Below are 23,098 nucleotides of genomic sequence, written 5' to 3' on the forward strand. Positions count from 1 at the left end.
AGGAATCTACTAAATGCTGTAATTACTAAGATGTTTAAGGATGCTGCACTGCACTGATATATTTCTTAGGAGATTTGTTAAGGAGCCATGTTATATATTACTATTCCCCTGCGCCCAGATTTGGACTATGTTGCTCCAGTAACAGCCTAGATGTCTTCAAGTAGTAAAACCAAATCACTGAATCACTGAAATTTATTGGATATGCCAAAAATTGTGATAATTGCTGCAAAACATTAATGTTTCTCTTCAGTCTATGGTAACTACTCAGAAAGCTTAATATTATACCGTAGAGCACCTATTACAGAAAACTCTGCTCCCTCCTTGGCTTCCAGTGCCTTCTACTGGTTTTGCTGACTTTGCTAAATTAAACAAATCAGTACTGTAACTTTCAGGAGGAGTTCACTCTGTTGTTGCTGATACTTTCAAATCAAGCATCCATATGGTTGGTAATTGCGGGCCCACCACAAATCACTATTAGGCTCCTGGCTATTTGCTCTCTATAAACCATAAAAACACTTTATTTTCCAACAGAGCATTGTATTTCCATTCATATGCTGATGATGCCATTTTTATGTGATCATCTTCATGCAAACAATTCCTTCTTTTGTTACAGCCTGCGTTAGATAATCTCCAAACACACCAAATGTATTTCATAGGAGCACTGAACTCCTGATGTGAAAATTCCATTTTATGTTCTTCCTGAATATGTAATTGTAGATAGTCCTACAAACACCTTGCTCAAAAACCATTATTCTGTTCCTATATGGGAACAGAGCTTGTTTCTCTATTACTAACTATACTATCTACACCAGCACAACCCCTGTGTTATTTATTAAAGTGCAACCTGATTTATTGCTCATGAGCTCTATCACACTCACATGTGGAGCTATATGAAAAGGTTGATGTCATCACTGAAACATGCACTTTAACCAACTTGCTCACTCCTTTTTCTTAAAAGGCAACTACTAAAATCCTTGTTTTCTCTGAAACAGTGAATGTAAATAAATTGGAGTTTCTGGTTCAGGGTCCTTTGTTACTAAGTGCGTACAGTTCATGCAGCCACAGTGTAATTCAGTGATGCTGCCATTACTATTAACTGCTGTTCAAAACTCACAGTGGCCATTCACTCAGTCTAAACTGTCAGCCATGTGCCACTCCTGCAGTTTCCTGTTTCCTTCTCCATGTGAGGAGTCTCCACTATAACAGACATGGACTATGTAGAGAGACAGGTCACTTACTTTTCACTTTGCAGCTAATTTGGGTTTGTCTAAAGTTGCCAACAGCGTTCTGGTTTACATATCAAGCTGCTATAGATCATGTGGATGTTTCTCAAGTTTTTAGCCTCCTCCCTGGTTTGACATATCCCACTGCTGGCAGGGCAAACCTGACTCTGTATCACCAGACAGGATAAAAAGAGCTTATTTTCTCTGTGAGAGCAGGTCACCAGTGCAGAAAACAGGCCCATAACTCTTACTTTGGCTAACGTAAATTTCCAAATGTTTCCCAACAGACACCCAGGAATCCAAACCAACGATGCTTGTGATTTCTTTTTCTGTTCCTCTTGAAAAGCAAGGTCATAGTGACAAATTTTTGTTTTGACATGTTGTAGCTAGCTAGAACAACCTAATAACTGTAGGACGGAGACGTAACAGATTCACCTCAAACCTTTCTGACCAATGGTGACAAGGAGTATCTTCAAAGGGAGCTGTCACATGAATACATATATATTTCTTCACACTGATGATGATGGCTGTCATTCCTGACTACGTCTTGAATACATTTGGAGATGGGATGTGAATAAAGACAGCAATCAGGATGAGCCAAACAAATCTGGTCAATGCATAAAAAGCAGCAGCAGTAGCAATCAGAATCAGACCCAAAGTCAGCTCAAGCCTTCATGGTCTCCTGGATGTTTCTGGTAATTTGTCAGTCCAGAGAAGCTTCAGTTGAAAGTAGGATGGTGCTAACATGACTATGTATGCTGCAAGTCAACTTCTGTTGCTTTTCATTCTGTAAACTGATCATCTGAAATTCTTTTTATATATTTTTAACACATTTATATTGAAAAAGATAAGTTTTTTTATTTATTTATTTTTATTTTCAAGTTTTATTTTTTAAGTTTTTGTAAGCAGGTGCTGACATAGTTTTTATTGATTTGGACTTAATGAGCCAGAATATATCTATCTTTATTTAGGTCTACATAAAATTCAAGAAGAGACAGAGCTGACAGAGTTGAAAAACTGTTCAACAACTATTTTAAGACACAGCAAAACCACAGTTAACAGACTTTCATTATTTTGATTTCTATAAAGAAGTGGGTTTTGAAGAGTAACACGTGAATTTATGGTCAGTCCTAATAGTGAGGCGTTCCTATGAGACATATTTATTATCTTTAACTACACAGCCCTTGGGGTTTCAAAGAATTCACACACAGTAAGGTATACAATGGCTCCAAGTCTCTCTCAGCATGATGTGGAAGACAGCAAATAACTCTCTGTTGGCTGTGCACCTCTGCCAAGATATGGCACAGTGAGATGAAACACTTAAACATCTGTTCTAAGAAGTTGTAAATATTTCAAATATAAAGAACTCCACTAAAATTTTGTTTCCTCAAATGAATTTTAAGTTAAATTTTCTCTTCCTTGCACTTCTACTGAGTTTAGCATAAATTATGAATGCTTTTGTATCTCAATTTCAGACAGTGGAATCATCCTCCTCAAATTGATAAATTGCATGCTTTCTATCTTATGTCTGATGGCAGTGTCAGTTAGTCCACCTCTTTGGCCCAGACTGAAATGTCTTGATAATGGTCTAAAAACATTTGTTAATAAATTCTAATGTCTTTGGTGTTACAATAACATTTAATTTTGTATCATTATCAAGTCAGAATCTATAGCCGTCCCTGGTAGGCTAGTGGTTAAGGCGCAGCGCTCTCATTGCGTTGCGTCAGGAAGGGCATCCGGCGTAAAACACGTGCCAAATGTCAACATGTGAGTCGTCAGTGTGATGATTTGCTGTGGCGACCCCTAAATGAGAAAAGCCGAAAGTGACTTTTTATCAGGTCAGAATTTAAATCATTTGGTTTATGACCAAATATTTGCAAGAGCATTTGCTATATGTTACGTTTATTGCTAATTAGTAAATTATTTCATGTTATCATGCTAAACTAACATGTTATCATGCTAAACACAAGGGGTAAATCCCACTTCTCTTAACTGCATTGTGTTATCCTCGCCTGTATTTTTGTTGTCTTAGTCCTGCCTGTGTTAGATGTGAGGAAAAGACGCATGACAAAAATGCAGGGAGAATGGAATCGAGAAAACACTGAATGTCTTTTCCTCCTTACGAACATCCAAAGCATCCAATCACCAACTGATTTCTGATAAAGGGTCACAATAAATCTTTTGCAAAGGACGCTTTCATGGAACCCTGCAGCCTCCTCAATCCTCAATCCTCACACCTCAGTGGAGGAATATAAGCTCTGGGATGTCTTTCCAGATGGCGAACCATGCCACTTCTAGGTTGAGCGGCGGTTGAGGAGTGAGGAATAATCCAAAAAGGTAATTAGGATTTAGCTACTATGCCTGCTGTGGGTGTGTGGAGGTACTAGTAACGTCTGTGGTTATTCACTCATGGTGGTAAATATTCAGCAGAGGTCATGCTCACCGGATTTCTGGCCACCACTTCGGGGTTATTGACTACCGCTATGAGGTAGATGATGGTGAGGGCAGAATTGAGCACATAGGAGCAGAAAAGGTTTTTGTGGAGTGTGATCCTTTGGCAGCTCAAACTCCTGTGTAAAAACAGATGTCATATTTAATTTTAAAACATGGTGACATATCAGGACAGGATGTGATAATTAAACAAAAAATTTAAATCTAAAAGTTGGAATTTAATCTCTTCTGATACAAGAAACAGCAGTTTGCCATCTACCGTCTGTAAAATATTAAATATCTGGTATCATTACTGCATTTGCAGTGATTTTTGTGGCTGGTATAAAATCCCTGGGATGAATGGGCTGGATTACCTCTAAATGCTGTGATGTGAATGATAGAAATGCTGAAATAGTAATGCAATGGATCTCAAGGGTGCCTCCTCATTAATGTGGCTGGCCACTCAGAATTAATGCCATAATGAAACGCTTGACAGGGAAAGTGGAAACAACTATTACAATCAAATCGTTTAAGTCATTCATAATCAGATTTATTATTGGTAGTGGTTAAATAATGCTTTATTTTCAGGGCAGAACTCAGACTGTCTGCAGCTCTCACAGTGCTTTAGGCTTCGAAATATATTTTGCCTCTAATGTAGCCTCCTAAATAGATCTCCTTTACAGTTATATTCTTTTACTGCCCATGTCCAATTTTATCTTTGTTGAGCCATAAAACCTCGCAAACCCATGAAAAACAGGAAAAGTGCTCCATTTCCTCAAGCAAAATGACATACACAACTGCACATTTTCACTGTCTCATTCATTCTCGGTTACCTCCAACAAAAAAAACAGACTCAGGCACAGAAAGAGATGCAGGAGCTGCTGAATACTTATGGGGTTTCATCTAAAAGGGGATGTCAAAACACAAACGGAATCCTTATGGCAAATGCTGCCGGGACTGTCACAGTTCCTAAAGTCTATGGACTGGCTGTCCAACCCATTCCTGTTTTTCCACAGCAAGATGGAGTATTTTTATCTGGAAGTCCTGATAGTGTTGATGTAGAGCTATAAATAACAGTGCACAGCTGCGCACCATCACATACCACAGTAAGCTTCACATCTGGATGTCATAATAAACATTAAGCTTTTATTTTTTAGTGTTTTGGCTTTGAATATCCTAAGTTATGGTTAAAAATAAAGAGGAGATAAAGCATTCTCCGAGCCAGTCATTCTGCTTCTTTATTGAGCTCTTAATTTGGTAGGACTTTGACTTTGTCTTTGAATTGCGATGGTCCTGTTAAATTGCTGTGCGGCTTAAAAGTTTGGTCAGGTCATGGGATTTTGTAATAATGCACATGCCCTATACACTACATGGCTGCTAGATTTATGAATGTGTATAACATTTTACATTGCACTGAGAATTTCTTACAAGATATGTTTTGGGTTATAGCTACATTTAGGAGGTCAGCACCCTTCAGCATGTCACATTTCACAACTGCAGCATTCAAAAACTACAGCGCTAATAAAGCAAAACCAAATATTGTTATGAATCTCATTGTGCCATCAAAAATAATTATGATTCACCTTCCCAGACATAAACTTATAGTGAAAGTCCCCGTTTTAACAATGTGCATACAGTTTCACAACCTAACCTCTTATCAGGCTTCGTCAATCCCAAATTTCAGAGCCCTTATCTAATTGAATTTCAACAGCAGTATCTGAATGAACTGTACACCTTTTCCCTCTGGGATTAACCAGTACACCGGGATGATAAACCTTAATGAGCAATGCACTTAGCTGCACACGTTTCTAATGAGAGCAAAGCAGCGCAACACATTCAATGGATGTCACATCTCTCCTGTTCTGAATCCTGAATATCCATGACAGAAATGTGCTGCACAAGAAAACCAGGTTGAAAAAAGTAACTGATCGGTTGTATATAAATCACACTATGTGAAGCAATATTTTAAGTCTCATAGGTTCCATTAAGTTGTGACAGTGAAGATAATAATAACCTTCTGATTACAGTTGTCATTATTTATTTAACACTAGCAGATATTTTTAAAACCACTTTTAGATAATGTTGAATGCTTACCCCGCAAACAATTAACAGTCTTGATTATATTCTAAAATGTGACTGAAAAACCTTCTGTGTGGCTTTTGCTGGTATAAACCAGTAAGCAAAGCCCAACACCATCTGTGCCTGTCAGAGCTGTTGATGATAGTGGCAACATGATTGAGCTTTAATGGCAAAACTACCACTGATTAATCATCAGTGCATGATGAAACTGTATTTTCACCAGAGCACAACAATATTCAGCATTTTCTAACATTACAATGTGCACTATCGAACTAGAAACTGCAACTACAGCTACAGCACATTCTCATTTTGTTACAATCTTGCAGGAACATTGAATTCGTTACCTGAAGTAGAAGAAGATGGCCAGAGAGATGAGCAGGGAGGCTATAGATAATGCATGCCCCACGATCGCCATGTAAAACAGGATGTATGCTGACTGTAAAAAACACAAACAAGATAGAGCTATAGCTTGTATTGTACGATTATCAGATTAGAACACAGTGGTCTCATTAAAATTATCAGTAACGCCTAAACAAGCTACATGACTTGGCCTTTACTTCAGACCAGCTGTGAGCTTATTCTTTGCAATTATCTGTTACTTTTCATGTGTGAATATTTCTTGGCAATAAAAATGCCTGATCATAATTGTGTCTGCTACAATATTTATGTCCAGTTTTCACATTTTCACCACACAACAAAAGAAACAATTATGTTGACCCACCATCACTAGATCTATAATACCAAGTTATAGTACTTTAATAAATTACCTTCAACTTTGCCTTAGTGTTTTCATTGCAGAGTGTGTAGTTGGACCAAGTCCTGTTGGTATCTGGGTGGCGAAACCACTGGCCATCCTCTCCACAATACTTGGTGGCCTTTTCTGCAAGTAATAGTTATAAATATTTGTAGCACATTCATCTAATATATCCTCAGATCCATAGAGTTCAGTGTCCATTTTGGTTCCATTTGTCTTAGTGAGTACTTCATCCTCAAACCAATTAGTTTTATAGTCCAACTTCCTTAAAAGTAGATGCGAATTTATCATGAGATGTTATGAAATCTCTCCAGTCTCAATGCTCACCTGTGGGGTCAAAGTCAACAAAATAATTGGGGCAGTTTTGAGAGGTGTAAGTTCCTGCCAGAGTATCGTCCCAGCACAGCCAGCCATCCCAATTACGATTGCAGTACAGCCCTGGAGCACCAACAGGAACAGAGTTAATATTCACAGCGGAGAAGCACAATAAGAGAAAAACACAGTGAGCTTCGGCAAAGTAAATATGATCGCTACCTGATTTGTTATTAGGTGGATCTCGATTCATTTTCTCAAAGCATTTGTACTGATTGTCCAAAATTTTGTTTCGCATGATTTCCTGCTCTTTGGGGTTAACCATGGGGCTGACCGTGGCCTCATCAGCAGACTCTACCTCAGTGTTCCCTGAGACCTGGGCACCTGCCTTCAGTTTAGTGACACACATCCACATACATACACTGTAATTATTAATCAACACAATGAGCAGCAAGCTATAGGAAAAAACATGACACTCAAATATGGCACATCTGTATGTTACAACAGTATGAATAATACATTTTGCTGGACAAATATGAAAGAGCCCTTACTCCTACTGATACTGTATTTGGTCTGATGTTTTAGTAGTGGAAGCTACATAGATAGTATTTATTTTGTTATTGTGGAGGGGGCTGCATGTTATAAATGTTCAGGAAAACCCATCATCACTGGTAAGCCTGGTAAAAAAAACAAAACAAACAGAAGTTTCAACATCAAATAACAGTGTACAGAAAACTGAGGACTGACCAAAGGCGTGGCTCAACTCCCGATCATTAGCACCATTGATCAACAATTATCTTTTGTGACCAGAGTTCACATCTCTTGTCACCACTGATTTCACTGAGCCATGACAACAATCTAATTCTCAACCAAGTGGATTTACAGTACTTGCCTACACCAATGCAGACCATATCCACACTGGTGGTGATCAGAAAATAATTATATACTGTAAATAATGTCTTGGAACAGTTTTAGAATATACCGACAAACAACCAGTTTTGTTATTTACAGTAGGTTGAAGGATATGTTGCATAGACAGTGTAGTCAGACCAACCAGAAAGAGGTGCTGCAACAGTTCTACAATGACTGATCTACATAGTGATCCCTCATCAGCTTCCCACCTAATAAAACCATGATTAATGGGGCAGAGCTTAAAGTGCCACTGTCTCTGCAGTGACAGATGAATATTTAATCTAGTGTAAGTAATGAATGATGGCTTATTTTATCAACTATACTTTACCCTCTGTTTCTTCTCACGGGTGGTTACACAGAGTGTATAGTTGGTCCAAGTACGACTGGACTCTGGTTGATGAAACCACTGCCCATCCTCTCCACAGTACTTAGTTGCCTTTTCTGAAAACAATAATTACATGATCGAGTCCAACCTCAAATACAATCAACAACAGAGGATTAGACTAGTGGACTTTTAAAATTGCAAAACTCGTGAGCCTCATGACTCACCCGTAGGGTCCCAGTCAGAAAAATAATCAGGGCAATTTTGGGAAATGTATGTCCCCGCTGGTGTATCATCCCAGCACAGCCAGCCATCCCAGTTACGACTGCAGTGCAGTCCTACAGCACCAACAAAAACACAAAAACCAAAAAAATATTTACAGGCCTCTTGTTTGTCCAATATGAAAGTTGCCAGTGGGTAACAGTATCAGTACCTGAGTTATTATAAGGTGGATTCCGCTTCATTTTTTCTAAGCATTTCTTTTCATTCTCAGAGATCATTTTTTCCAGAACACCGGCGTTTTCTGTATTAACTTCTGTGGCCTTTGTTGTTGGCTCTTCCGCATTATCCCATAAAAAATGGTGGGCTTCTTTCTGAGGAAAACAACCAACCAAACAAACAAATAAACACTATATATTTGTGTACAGAACAACTGAGACAAGTTTTGCCTCATTCTTCCACTACTTACAGGGAAACCAGTGTCTGTCCAAATACCAATATCAGTTTTCAAATACCTCCAGTTTCTCTGTTGCATCTGGTTGACAGATGGACCCAGTCTGGACCCAGTTACCCAATTCATTGCAATATTTGGTCACCTTTTCTGTGCAGGAGAAAAAAATATTCAGTTAACTGAAAGACATGGTTTATTGCTTCTGTGTGTGATTCATGTCCAGTAGAGAAAGGTCTGTCTGTCTTTGTTTTTCAGCAGTAGTATGTTGGCATCATCCAAACACAAAAATCTGACACTAAATCTTGGCATTACAATTGGACTTACAAAATTGTGAGTCCTTCGCCTTATCACACATTATCAACATTATGTCAAACAGAAAATTTCCTCTTTGGAACAAAATTCCTGGAAAATTCTCAAATATCAGGCTTAAAACCACATGTACAGTACTGCAGATCCATAACTGGGCTGAGAATGAGATCATTTTGTTCTTGACAACAACAACTGCAGCCCAACACCTCATCAGCTGTTCAACAACCACTTCCAGCTGTACAGTAAATCTCCCTAAAGCCTCATATCAGCAGCATCAGCTTTCAAATAAGGAGTCATGAAGAGGACTATTAACATCACAGGCATTTTGGGAAAATCATTCATGAGTCTTTTTTTACTAAACACCTTCTCTGTTTTCTCATTCATGTTCTCTTTCCATACACATCTCTCTTCCTTCAATGTTTTTGTAATCCCTCTTTTTTTGAGTCTTTTCCCCTCTATATACCCTCATTCTTCACTCTGTCATCTCCCTCACATCCCCTACTTCTATCATATCTGTTAAATCGGAGATGGTTTGACTCTGGGTCTGTTCAGCTGCTCACTGAGCTTTGCATTCATTACAGTTTGAAGACTGCACATACAGTTCTAACTACTTCTACTGCCATGCAAACATTAAGTGTACTCAGAGAATCATTATGTCTTACTGATAAAACACAATAGGCTAATAATTTACTGTATCTTATGCATCCTTTATGCTCACTTTCCCCCACTGAAGCAACATTGATTTGTTTGTTAAAGCTACAGTGTGCAACCTGAGGTAGTGCTAGAATCCATCATTTCATTCCATTTTCTTTCGCTTATCTGAGAGCAGGTTGAAGTGGCAACAGGTTCAGCAAGGCAGTCCAGACTTCCCCAGCAACATTTTCCAGTTCCTTTGGCAGGACTCTGAGGTATTCCCAGGCCAGATGAGATATATAATCTCTCCAGCATGTTCTGGGTCTGCCTCGGGGTCTTCTACCAGTTGGACATGCCCAGAAAACCTCCAAAGGGAGACGCCCTAGAGGCATCCTGATAAGATGCCTGAACCACCTCAGCTGGCTCCTTTCAATGTGAAGGAGCATGAAACTCCAAGTCAATCCACTCTGCTCCACCCAGCACTTCCTCTCCCTGCTCCAACTATGCTCTACTATGATCTTCTATGCTTATAAGAAATGAGAATGCAACAAAACTTACTGATCAAGCAGAAATAACTGAAAATCTCTGATTGTTAGAGAGGTCAATCCTGCTCAAAACCTTTTAGAAGCTATAATCTCTGCACTGTTGTCAGTGCTCTTCAATAAGTCTGGGTCACAGGAGGCTTCGACAGCTCCTCGCCACATTAAGACAAGTTTTGGAGCATAGATCTACAACTAAATTATTTGAAAAAGCTATACCCTGTAGCTTTAAGAAAGGTCTACAGCACTGCAAGGCTATTGTGATAGTAAAGGCAGAGCAGATATAGAGATCTATGAGTTTTTACAAGGCTTAGAACAGCTCCATGACCTTTGACCTCTGTCATAGGCAGAGAAGGTTGTGGTTCCCTGTGTTGCTTGTTGACCTGGAATTAAAAGGTTATGCAGAAAACTCCCAATTCCCACCAGCAAGCCTCCTGTTGTGAACTAGTGTGAGAAGTGCAAAACCTTCTTACCAGATGAGACCAGGTCAGGATGATCTGGACAGTTTTGTGTTACAGATGTCCCAGCTGGTGTCTCATGCCAGCACAACAAGCCATCCCACATAAGTCCACAAAATGTACCTCGAAAGAAATACAACAAAGTGTAATGACTATTCTGGCTACATACGTTTTTTGTGTCTTCAGCAGTATACAGTACTGTATTTGTTGGAATAACATACAGTAATTTCTCTACATCCTTGAAAATGCTTATAACCCCACAGCTTCAGGTCAGTTGTGTTCTGATCCCAGTCCACCATCTTATAGCATCATTACAACTGTGACGCACTCCCAGACGTAATTGATTTGTCCTTAAACACCCTTTAAAATGATTTTTGCCCCTCACCGGTTCTGTTTTCTGGGTGGTCTTTGTTGGACAGCTCAAGACATTTGTATTGACCCTGGCTCACTGCCTGGCTCTGTCCCTCTGTCATGCTTTTTCCAGGACTGTGCGATGCGTCTGAGACTGGCTCAGTGTCTGCCGCCGCCGCCCTGCGCTGTAGAGACAACACAGCACTAGATGTGAGAGGAGAGGTGAAAAAACATGGCTCATACTGACTCTGAACACAGTACAGAGTTTTGCTAGCAAGTGGCTAGTGTGTGTTTTGTGGCTGCTGCTCTTGTGGTATTGCAGTTTTATCATACTCAGATAAAAACCTGTGTCCTTGTATGAAATAAACATTTAAATGGAAGAATAAACATACACCCTTTCTGAAGCATCTTCAAAGCTGAAGAGGAGTTGACTTTGCTTTGAAATTCTAGCCATTCTCCATTTATATCTGACTCATTAAAGTGTGTGTGGGAACTCATAGAAGATGTTAAGCAGCTGATGTTCTTCAAATGCCTCTTATCTCAGCGCTATTGTTTGGATTTGGAGGTGGCATTAAAAATGAATTCTGCTTTTTGAAATGCTGAATTTGATAATGTAGCTCACTGAAGGATAAAGAGCCCATTTCACTGTGCCTTATCTTGCAATTTTTAGAGGTGGGTGGGTGGCTGAAAATTAAAATTCTCAAAGTGCCAGGCTCATGCACTTGCATTTTTCGACTTGTATTAGGAACTTGAACATTTGCTCAGTAGATTCTATGCACAGGCCAGGCAAACCTCCTCCCTCTTTGTGGATGGAAAAGAAATTCTCATTAGATCCAAAACATCATTCTTACCTGCCTGATAAAAACGTGTAAAAGGAAAAACATGCTGATGTCCCATGTAGCAGTTTAGCAGCCGTACATATGATGTCACTCCAAACATTGAAGTAAATGACGTCATACATACGACCACCAGGCCACCACCAATATCAACAGATGAGCTGAATGACAAGAAGCAAAAAATAATAAATCTGCTCTTGTGTTCAGTCTTCTCCTCATGCATTACAATTATGACAAGACCACTGACAAACTATAGAAACATAGAGCAGTACAACATATATACATCAGGCATACAAATTAATTATAGTTTGTTTAAATGGGTGCACTGTGGCTATTTTAAAATTTGGAACTAAAACTTTATTTATTCTGATTTAGAACAGACGTTTGTCAAAGCATGTGTGTAGCAGAGCAGCTGTTTAGCTTGAAATGCCTGTGTGTAGTTGTTTATTTAATGACCATTTTTGTTAGCATTTTGTGACCCTTTTCATGGGGTATGACAAAGAGACGCCCTGTAAATGCTTTGCTTTCCTACAGTTTCAGGGAGGTTTTGTTGTTATCGTGGCTGGAGCCGTGCAGTAGAGTGCTACAAGTTTGATCTTTGACTACCACCAAATGCACAACTACAGATATACCCACCCACAGGAAAATTGGATCCTATGTTTAAACACATATGCCCGGCATACATAATGGACAAAATGGGCCTTGGGAAATGTATCATACACATTCCTTGAATTTAAAAATAAGAGCTTACCACCAGGAGAACCCTAAGGATCCACAGGAAGCCCACTACCTTCATATTTTCCTCTCACATGCAAATATCTAGAGAGACACAAAAAAAAACAATCAGAACAAGTTGTCTACCATGAAGGTGATTGACTGAACAAACATGGCTGTTTCAAATCAGGATTATAGCTTCTTGGGAGAAAATAGCAACAGCAGTCATTCATTTGAAATGCAAAACACTGCAGTTCGTGACATTTCACACTTTTCTTCTGTGTGTGTGTCTCCGAGAGATAGGGAGAAACTGTGGCCATTGATATGTGAAACAGTAGCATGAAAGACTAATGGTATATTGTGTGAGCAAAAGGAGGAAGAAAAAGCACAAGATAGAGACACAGACAAAAGTAATTGTTGGTCATTAATCATCTTATGCTGCGCCTCCAGCCCTGCAGGTCGGCAGCAGCAAATCTGCCAGTTCAGTGACTGAGTGCATGTGTTTTTAGAATTCATTTCAGGTCTCTTGCTTTGGCTCACAGAGTCCCTGTTGGAAGACCATCACACCCAGTCTGAACAACCTGCTGGTGTTCTTCACACCCCACAGTGGCCCGGGGGGGAGGCTGTTCAGCAGACTGACATGCATGAGCTCATCTTATAATGTAAGTTATTGTGAACAGGTAGCAGGAGGGACAGTATTTGTTTTGGCTCTCAGAAAGACACTGATGGTAGTCCATTATGATGACAAATGAACCTGCAGTGTAGATCTCTAGACAGGCATCCCTCAGATTTCTTTCATATTTTCCTGAAATATAAAACTAATTATAAATATTGTAATTGATAGTAGATATGGTAAGTTATATTGTCAGGAAGAGCCCTAGATGCCTTCTGCTACTTTATAGAATTCTAAATTTACTATAGACAGAGACCACTAAATCTTAGTTCAAAATGTATACATTCCCTTTGTCCGTATGTGTGTATATATAAAGGAAATAACTATTCTTTTAATGGGTTTTGGGTTTGATGAGTAACAGTAAATTAATCAGCTTCCATTTTGATAAAATGTTTGCCATTTTTTAAGCAAATTGAAAGTCAAATATTACCTGGTTGCAGCTCCTGTTGTGGGGATTTGCAGATACATAGATAATACTTTATTTTACAGGTCTGTAAACTCTAGTTATTTCCAAATAATTTCCTAAGATGTTTCCTGGAAAGAACTATATAATTTTATACCTAAATATAGGTAAAATACAGAGTGATGCATTGGTACCTTTCTAGTTATTTCTGAACATTAAGCTAGCACAAACTTGAGGCTATTCAGAGCACACAAGGTACTACACATGCACAGTGTAAAATTTATTGACAAACAACCACACAATTCAACATAAATGAAGAATAACATTTCAAATTATAAATAAATGAATAGCAAATATTAAATTGAGCAATTTATTTTGTGAAAATGTTTGTGGAAGCCAATAATAAACTCAACACAACTCAGTAGGCTAACAAAAAAAGTTTCAAAAAATCCATAATATCAAACTACATGGATCTTTGTGGGAAAATTTCAAAAAAATTATTTGGAAATAGTGGACCTGTAAGATAAGGTGTTACCTCTTTCTATAATGTTAAACTCACTGAGTCTGGTCTCTAGACTTGGTGAGGTACTTTATAATATCCTAGTAAATGGCTAATTATTATCTTCTGGTTAATCAATAATCATTATGACTGAAATATTTCTAACATGCCCCTTAACATTTCTTAAACTCAAAAATGATGTCTTCAGATATTTTGCTTGTCTGACTGACAATCACATACCCTAAAATATACAGCACCATTTACAAAGGTATAAAACAGAAAAAAGCTGCAAGTCCTCACCTTTGAGAAGCTGGAACTAGTAAATTTTTTGCTTGGCAAATAACTAAAATGAATGCAAAAATCACAGTAATTCTTGCTAATTTTCTGTTGACAGATGAATAGGCAGAAGAATTGTTTCAGCTCTAAAACAACCCCTTTTTATTTTCAATGTCAGTGCCTGTCGCCAGAAACCTCCTCCCCAGTCTGAATCACAGTCTCAACCCCAACACTAGGCTATACCCATCCAGAATGCTGAAAAGCTTAGCCAAGGACACAGCAACAAATTGGTCCCTACACTTTGAAAAAAGTAGGGATCTAACACAAAGAAGCACATGAAAACTAAAGCAAGGGGGTAGCAGGAGATGCTGGAGGAGGAAGTATGGATCAGAAAATGGGCCTCCAGGCAAAGATCTATAAAAACCATCATCATGCCTGAGCAGAGGATTCACACCAATCAATTATCAGTTAATCACCTCAGGGTGTGCATGAGCGTGTGAATTTATCTGAAAGTGAGATGTTCCTTGGCTGTATTGTTGAGAGTGAAAAGTAGTGAGAAGTAAGGCACAAACTGACAGATAGAAGTTGCCTCACCAGAAAAAGTACTTTTAATTTGTTAACATTTGAAGAAACTGTTTGATGTCTTGGGAAATATACTTATTCGCTTTATTGCTGTGAGTTAGATGAGAAGATTGCTGTCATACTCATTTTTGTACACCAATGCTGCATTTCCACTACTGGAACTTAACGAGCAGTATACCCCGTACTTCCATTAACCATCACCAAGCGCAGCCTCCGGGGATGATGTGGGCGGTCCTGCTTTGTTTTTCCACGGTATTTTCTCTCTGACATTCTCTGTCTGGAGGAGGGAGGGGCTGCTCCTCTCTCACACATGCAGTCAGCTGTGTGTTTACACACTGTGCTTGTAATGCTAATACTTGAGGTGTGAGGACGCAAACATCTAACGAACCACTGGTGACTGCTCTGCGCTCATGCACCCCCTCCTCTTTAGCATTCCTGGTATTTGATTTTATTACTACCTCCTGTGGGGTGCTGAAATTTCCTAGCATTCCTGGTATTTGATTTTATTACTACCTCCTGTGGGGTGCTGAAATTTAACTCCCAGAATACATCTCCAAAGCACACGCACTGCAGTTGAAACAAATGCATAACCTCTCCAAAGCACATGCACTGCAGTTGAAACAAATGCATAACCCGACATGCATTAATCGGCGCAACACATTTCGGTAGGGTCCTATAATGGAAAAAATTCTATGTGTGTGAGACTACATCCAGCAGCTTTACACCAGTTATCATAAAGTATCGGCACAGGAAGAAACACCAAACCTTTGCCCTAAAGGCAAGTCCATCTACCAGGATGTCAAAAACCTAGTTATTAATGATATATCATGTGTGAAGTGTAAAAATGACAATGATGCCACACTACAGTGGTAACTGAGGTGTTTTACAAACTAAAACTGTGTTTTTGTAACAGTCTTGATAGCTGCATCTATTGTACATGCTAATATTTTGCCAAGCGAATAGGGTGCCAGTTTTTGTCTGGTCTTTGAGTGTAAGCAAAAAATTCAGACACAATAGGTTAATTAGGTTTTAGTCCTTTCAGACAATGGTCAATAGTAATTGGCTGCACTAGCAAAGGTCAGTGCACCCTCTGCTCTGCTTGTGCTACTGTGGACATTGGCACAACACATGCGCAGTAATAAGAAGAGGTGTGCCAGAACCTCTACCCATCTCTTCTCTTTTGTTTTGCAGTCACAGGCATGGTGACGACACAGATTTGTGCTGCCAGAATGCAGCAGCTTGATCTGTCTTCCCCAACTTCTCACCGTTCCATCACTCAACCTGAAGGGAGCAGCCACACAAAAGTGATTCGGTGTCCCATTGCTGGGCTGCAACAGTGGAGCTGGGTTACAATACAAGATACATTGGATTAGTCTGAAAAGTAGACTGTGGATGTTCCCCTGCTATATCAGTCTTTCCTAAGGATTCTCCTTACTGAGGTTTAACAGCTCTATAACAACACATCACAAGTCCCATTAAGTAATATTTCATGCTAAATATGGCTTGCTGACTGTGTTATAGGCATCAGTGAAAGTATTAGGAATACTGGTTAATTGAAAGGCCTCTGGGCCTTTTGCACACAGTTTATATAGAAATATAGCAATGCATGGTCAACACATTTTTTAAATAAAGCAGTTTATTTTCTTGTAAAAAGACTAGGAACTCATCTATTTTATTGGGATAGCATGTTTTGGACAAACAATAGCAAACAGACCATATACAAATAGCATAGGAATATGAACTATGGTTAAGCTCCCCCGTTATCATATATGTCTTATTATCTTGATATTTGCCTAACTGCCTAATAATAAAAGGACTGTTACGGACTGTGTATATATATATATAAAACTATATTGCTGTTATCTCATCACAGTGTAGCAGAGACTTGTTTTAAAACTCAGAAATGCACATACTTTCAGTGTCATGTCTGTTTATTGCTTACTTTCCAAAGTTTCAGTTTCTGACTGAAAAACATGTGGATATAAGTCCTGAGTCAAATTTAATACTCTTAGCCAGGCAGTTTTCAAAGCTTGTCAGAATGCCCAGATGCTCCAACAAGGACAGTTTTGCAACCATTTCCTGGATTAAATTGCATTACCATGTGATAATGTGACTTTGACAAAAAAGCAGATTTCTCCTGTGCCAGATAATCATATATACAGATAAATGTTAATGTGGCCACCTGAAAAGTAGGTTAGCAATCTCAAAAGTTATAGCAAGTACTGCTTTGGAAATAATAATGGCTTTTTGAATAGATAACACCAAAATGTAAAAGAAGGAAGAAAGTTTTTGCTTATAAAGAATCAACAGTGATATACTGTAGAGCACTAAAGTGTCACGTTCATGTGGACTGATCAATCCGTCTTAACACCCTACTCCAAGTCTCTTTTCAGCACATTTGAAATTAATAGTTTTCTGTGTTTGGTGCAGAGGTGAAACAGGTAAACAATGAAAACATTAAAAGCTTGACTTGTTTTGTTTTTACCTTTGTCATCTATTCAAAAATATACTGAATGCCAGTTTCTCTGAACAAGATAAAAAGTACAAACCTCCATGTATTTACTTTCCCATTATCACCCAAATCATTTCTTTACACTCCTTTTTTTCTCCTTTCACTTCCATATATCCTCTGCTGCTTTAATATATTCTCACTCTCCCCTTGTTTCTCTCTCTCACCCCCCTCCCCATTTTCACTCAGACTGCGCTTTCTCCTTGCTGTCCCTTCTTCTGTAATTTCCCCCTTTTAGAGTTGTCCACCTTTCCACTCTAGTCATCCAATTTGTCCCACTTCTGGGTATATTTTCAAGGCTTTTCAAGGCTCCAACCTTTTTGGCAGACCCATCATTCATCAGCTAGTACAACCTTTAAACATTAAACAGGTTCCCATTATGGTTACATATCATATTTTCAAATAATATGTCTACAGCCTACTCTCACATCCTACCACAGTCCTGCTGTTTCTTGTTCTGCTGTATATGCAAAGCTATGGAAGCACTAAAAAAACAATATAATCAGCAATCAAAGCTTTATTTTGTTTCAGCTCTTACTGTCAAATACACTAATATAACATCTGGAAGTTTATGTAGGCCTCCAGTTTGCAAGGAGACAGTGAAAAATAAAGCTAAATACCAGATTTAAAGCATAACTAGGTATGAACCTGCTATGTTAATGTCCAAATAGATAGGTTAATGCTCCTCTAATTTCTTATGGAATAAATGCTAGTCTTCTAAAGCTGTGTCCTTTAGAGCAGTGATTTTTTTTAACTGTGGATACTTTTCAGCTGTTTAGATCAAAATAGAATAAAGGATTTTCGGGGGATTGCATCTATATATTTGTGATTAGAGGAAACTAAATATACAGACTAGACTAGAAATCAGTGTTAGACTGAGCCTCATTATATTTATTTTGAAAATAAGGTATTTGACTAAAATGATTGTGTGGGCAAGCAGGCTAACATGCAAGGGAAAAGGATGCAATCTCACTCCAACAGTGTCTCAAAATAATATAACAATAATATAACAGTATTCAGTTCACCATTAATAACTATGACAGGTAAAACTTAAAGACCTTAAGATGGTACACCATAACCTTAACTTTTAAATCTGATATGTCTGTTAAATCATGAATATGTTAGTGGACTTTTATGTTTTGTTCTTATTACAATTCGATGGACTAGTGGCTAGGATTTGGCGCTTTCACCGCTGCAGCCCGGGTTCAATTCAGGGTTGCGTCAGGAAGGGCATCCAAAACACACGCCAAAAAGACGTCAGAATTTCAGCATGCAACTTGTCAGTGTGGCAATTTGCTGTGGCGACCCCTAATTAGTGTGCATTAAATAAAAAATTATTGTAAGAATATAAATGTTTATGTAATTGATAGCGTTACTGTAAATAACATGTGGTCAACACCATGACAGGTACTGTCCATCAGTGGATATGTACATGAACTGATCTAAAGGACTGTGGTGGTTTTTTTAAGACGTGCCGCACGGAGCGGCAGCGAGTTCCAGTAGCTCTGTCCTCTTTTGTTTTTTTTCTTTCCATCCTTTCTGAATTTGTCTATCAAGATCAGTGTGTGGTATCTGTTCTTATGGTGTCTTGTTGTTTGCTCTCTGTTGTTTTTGTCCCTTACTGCTGCTGGAACACTTGAATTTCCCCACTGTGGGATCAATAAAGTTCTACCTACCTACCTACCTACAGTACAGTATGTCATATAAAACAAAAGGTTGTGCACCAGCGCTGAGCTGACTTGGAGGCTTCTCCTCTACAGCATATGGCTGTATTTCTTGAACTCATTTAGAGGTGGCTATGAAATAGGATGGCTTCATTTAGCTGTTATGACATACTGGTTTGAAAAAATGTGGACCATAGAATCCAGCTCCTGATTCTGCACATCTATAGGCAATTCCTTGTGAATGCTGTCAGCACAAGGTGGGTGAAAATAATGCAGATGTTTCGCAAATATCAGTGCCAGTTGTTTTTTTTTTTACTTCACTGATGGCTTCACTTCGCTCCTGATTCCTCAGCCCTCATTATCAAGTTTTCAGCCACTATCTGTCAGTCAGCAAACTCTCAGCAGTGAAATGAAACAATCAGAGCCCACCAGTAAGTGCTGCTTCACTAATTCTTTTGATATGATGAACATGACTGAAAATCCATGCCGTTTATGTGCATTTCCTTTGTAACAAACAAACAAACACAGTGGAATGATTACTGGAATGCAGACTTAATGGTTTACTTGACAAAAATCCTTTGGCTGATTGTTTTCTGTGAGAATGAGTCTTAAGCAAACATTGTAATGATGGCCCTCCTGCAGTGAAGGATTGTTAGGGCCTCATTTACTGCCTGGCATCACGGCCCAGAAATGTGAAGATGGTTGACTAATGGAAGACCAAACAGCTTATGACAGGGAAACTCATCTCAATGAAGAGTAAACAAATTAAAATGTATCTGAATACACAAAGCCATCAGTTATTTCTGGCTGCATAATGTGATTCATCTTCAGTGAGTGTATTTAATTGCAGACAAAGCTCCCAAGCTATTTGGCATTTTCAAGCCGTTTCATTCTCAAAATTTCACATCCTCCAGTAAATGCAAAAAATTCAACATGAGTTGAAGTTGCTCTGAAGGTCACCAACTCCCCCACATTTAATTAAAAGATCTGTTGTCAGCCCTTGAGACATTTAATTTACCCTAAAGAAACTATATTGCCTTCCAGAAAACTCAAGCTGTGAGCTTGATCACCTTTCTCAAATCCTGCCTGCTGTTCACCAGTGAAGGGGTAGGAATATGGTTGTGGGTGATGAAGCAAGAGAGCAGTGCATGTGCTCTAGCTTTCAAGCTGTTCAAAACAAGCCTCTTGTAATAAGAGGACTCTCACTGGCTCTGTGTAAACAGTTGCTCTCTAACTCCATGACATCCCATATACTTTCTCTCCTAGTGCAGAAAAAAATTAAAGGGCCAGACTGAAGAGACAAAGAGGGGAATGTACACAGAATTAAAACATGAAGCATGGATAGCAGGTCAACAAGACTGATGAATACCATCCTGTCATAGTCTAAAGTTCATCAAGATGCATTAGCTTAATCCACTGCCCATGTTGCAGCTCTAATATATGCAGCCTCCCTTTCACTAGTGCCCAACAGAGCCCTGGGCACTAGTGTGTCTGTCAAGGACAAGGGAAAATTGTATTGTGTCCGCCATAAATAATCTGTGGTGTGCATCCCTTCTGCTGTACTAAATGAATTCTGAAACAAATGACTTGTATCCAGTTTTAGATAAAAGAAAATATACTGTACTATACATCATGAGGTAGTGAGAGCAGCAACCCTGAAGCTAGGTGGAATTTACAGCTTAATCACTGATGCAGTCTGAGTCTATATTTTCAAAACACGCAAAGCCTTTATTCAAAATATTCAACTAAACAACAAAAATGCAAGTTCAGTGAGGCATATGGGCCGGTAGGTTGGCCCCTTTGTTACATAGCCAAAGTGGGAAGCGTTATGTCTATCTGTATGATTCTTGTGAACGTGATAGGTCAGGAACAACCTGAGAGAACTTCAGATTTGGCACAAATGTCAATTTGGACTCAAGGATGAGCTAATTAGATTTTGGTGGTCAAAGGTCAGTGACCTCACTTCTGTCCCATACCATGAATTTGACAAGTTGGCAGAGGCATGCAACTGCAAAACTCTAATTTTAGTTTCCTCCTGAGTTGCAAACTGGTCGTGCAGGATCTTAAACAAGTCAGCATTTACAGTACAGAAAGAGGCAGAGACAATCTAATGAAAAATGCTGTAAAGTCAAATTACAGGAAGTGTAGGATGCCATGTTTTTGGAGCTTTATTCTCATTTTATGCTTTGTTTCTATACTATTTTTGGCTACAGCAAAGCTACAACACCACCACCCGCTGAGATTTTCTACAAACGACAAATCTGCCAATCAATAGAACAATGTCATTAGAATAAAACGATCAGATGTTAAACAGTGTCAGTCATGTAACCAGCCTGGCTAACAAAAGAAGAGCACTGGTGTGATTGCTGCTCTCGAAGCTCTGGGTGATTTTCATACAGGTGAATAATTTACACTAATGTCATCTTGTCCCGAGGGTTGCCACTGAGATAGCACTTTATTAAAACAGATTAGTGTTATGCTGAATTGCACCAGGGGAAGGTTTGAACTTGCAGAAACACAGGTTAAGAAAGGTTGTAATGACTGAAATCTTAGTTTTGTTTTTGTCTCACCATTTTATCAATAAGAAATCTTGAAGACAGTCTTTCCTTTCACTACAATACAAGTCTTGGATTGACAAAGTATCATTTCCATGCTACTTGTCTTATGGGAATATGAGACGGTCAGAGCACACAACCAATACTCAGAAGGGCTCCTCTACAAGCTGCACATTCCAAATGCATTACTATACAATTCCTACAACATTGTTTATTACAATCATTTTCAGTAGCATGTACCTGCACATCAGCCTGTCACTAAACATGACGGGATGCCCAATAGAACACTGACCACTCATCTCTGTTGTCATGTTTACTGAACATATCCACCCCATTATACAGTCCCCTGAATAAGATTACATTTAAGAAAGGAGTCTATTTATGAATACAGGCTTTGTTCTGTGAAATGAGCAGCTACCTCAGTGACACTGACACCTTCCTACTAGGTTTGTGTTTATTTCCTCAACCAATTAAGGGTCATGTTTATGTTTTCAGATTCTCGGAGGCAGCATGGATGGTTTCAGGTGTGTACAGACATTTACCACTGAACTCTATGTTTTTCAGGGGATTGAAGTCCTTTCATCTGGCAGCCTCACCTTTCCCCAGCCCTTTCATTTCCACTTGACTTTCTACTGACTCTGCTGTATATCTCCTCTGCCTATGAGCCAATGATATATGTTTGTCTCATTTCCCAAAAGCAGAGAGCAGATGGCAAGTACAGCCTGCCCTCCGCTAGGTTTGGGTTCAGTGTTACAGCGTGAGGGAAACTCATTCCATCTCAGTAATACTTCAAGATAAATTCTCTAAAACACTGATTTGATAGTTTGATGTTTAGGAAATTATACTTACTTTTATTTGTTTCCTGGAATAAGATAAATCAAAACCACACTTGTGTCTGTACAATAAAACGACTCTGACTGTGCTGATAGACAGATTTTGTTATCTTTGGACAGAGCCAGGCTGAGATAAACTAAAGGGCTAGTGGCTTTAGCTTCACATTTATGATACAAACATGAGAGTGGTACTCTTCTTCTCATCTAACTCCAGACAGAAAGCAAATAGGCAAAATAAATAATAATCTGAAAGGTATTTCAGGAGGCATGAATGGAGTGAAGAGGTGAATACAGATTGAAGTCACTGAAGTGTTAGGTATTTTTAGTCAGATAGAAATTGGATAGATACTTTATGTATTAGAAATGTTTAGTGGAGATAGGATGTCTAGTTAGACTGTTAAATGCTTAGTCATGCTTATGAGTTTCTACAGGGTACATCTGGTCAAGGATAACTAGAGAGAAGAGTTGATGACTGTCAGCAGACAGGATGTTTAATATTATTATGATGTGTATAACTGTAGCCTTAGCCATAATATGTTCTTATGTTTAAGACACGACATGT

General features: G+C 38.8%; 1 protein-coding gene across 2 annotated transcripts in view; it reads right to left on the minus strand.

The window, feature by feature from the left end:
• calcr (calcitonin receptor) overlaps positions 1–23,098 on the minus strand; it is a 42,468-nt gene that overhangs the window by 6,942 nt on the left and 12,428 nt on the right. The window contains exons 2-13 of one of the 2 annotated variants that reach the window (XM_020614124.1): positions 12,580–12,647; positions 11,027–11,177; positions 10,657–10,764; positions 8,767–8,852; positions 8,466–8,625; positions 8,260–8,370; positions 8,039–8,151; positions 7,021–7,186; positions 6,814–6,924; positions 6,500–6,612; positions 6,077–6,168; positions 3,667–3,793 (exon numbers count right to left, since the gene is read on the minus strand). In XM_020614124.1, coding sequence (XP_020469780.1) covers positions 3,667–3,793; positions 6,077–6,168; positions 6,500–6,612; positions 6,814–6,924; positions 7,021–7,186; positions 8,039–8,151; positions 8,260–8,370; positions 8,466–8,625; positions 8,767–8,852; positions 10,657–10,764; positions 11,027–11,177; positions 12,580–12,624 — 1,383 coding nt within the window. In that variant the 5' untranslated portion in view covers positions 12,625–12,647. Of the gene's footprint in view, positions 1–3,666; positions 3,794–6,076; positions 6,169–6,499; positions 6,613–6,813; positions 6,925–7,020; positions 7,187–8,038; positions 8,152–8,259; positions 8,371–8,465; positions 8,626–8,720; positions 8,853–10,656; positions 10,765–11,026; positions 11,178–12,579; positions 12,648–23,098 lie in introns of those variants that run through there. The other variant, XM_020614125.1, reaches the window with a different exon arrangement.

Source organism: Monopterus albus, unplaced genomic scaffold (genome assembly GCF_001952655.1).
Source record: "Monopterus albus unplaced genomic scaffold, M_albus_1.0 scaffold143.1, whole genome shotgun sequence".
Classification (NCBI taxonomy): Eukaryota; Metazoa; Chordata; class Actinopteri; order Synbranchiformes; family Synbranchidae; genus Monopterus; species Monopterus albus.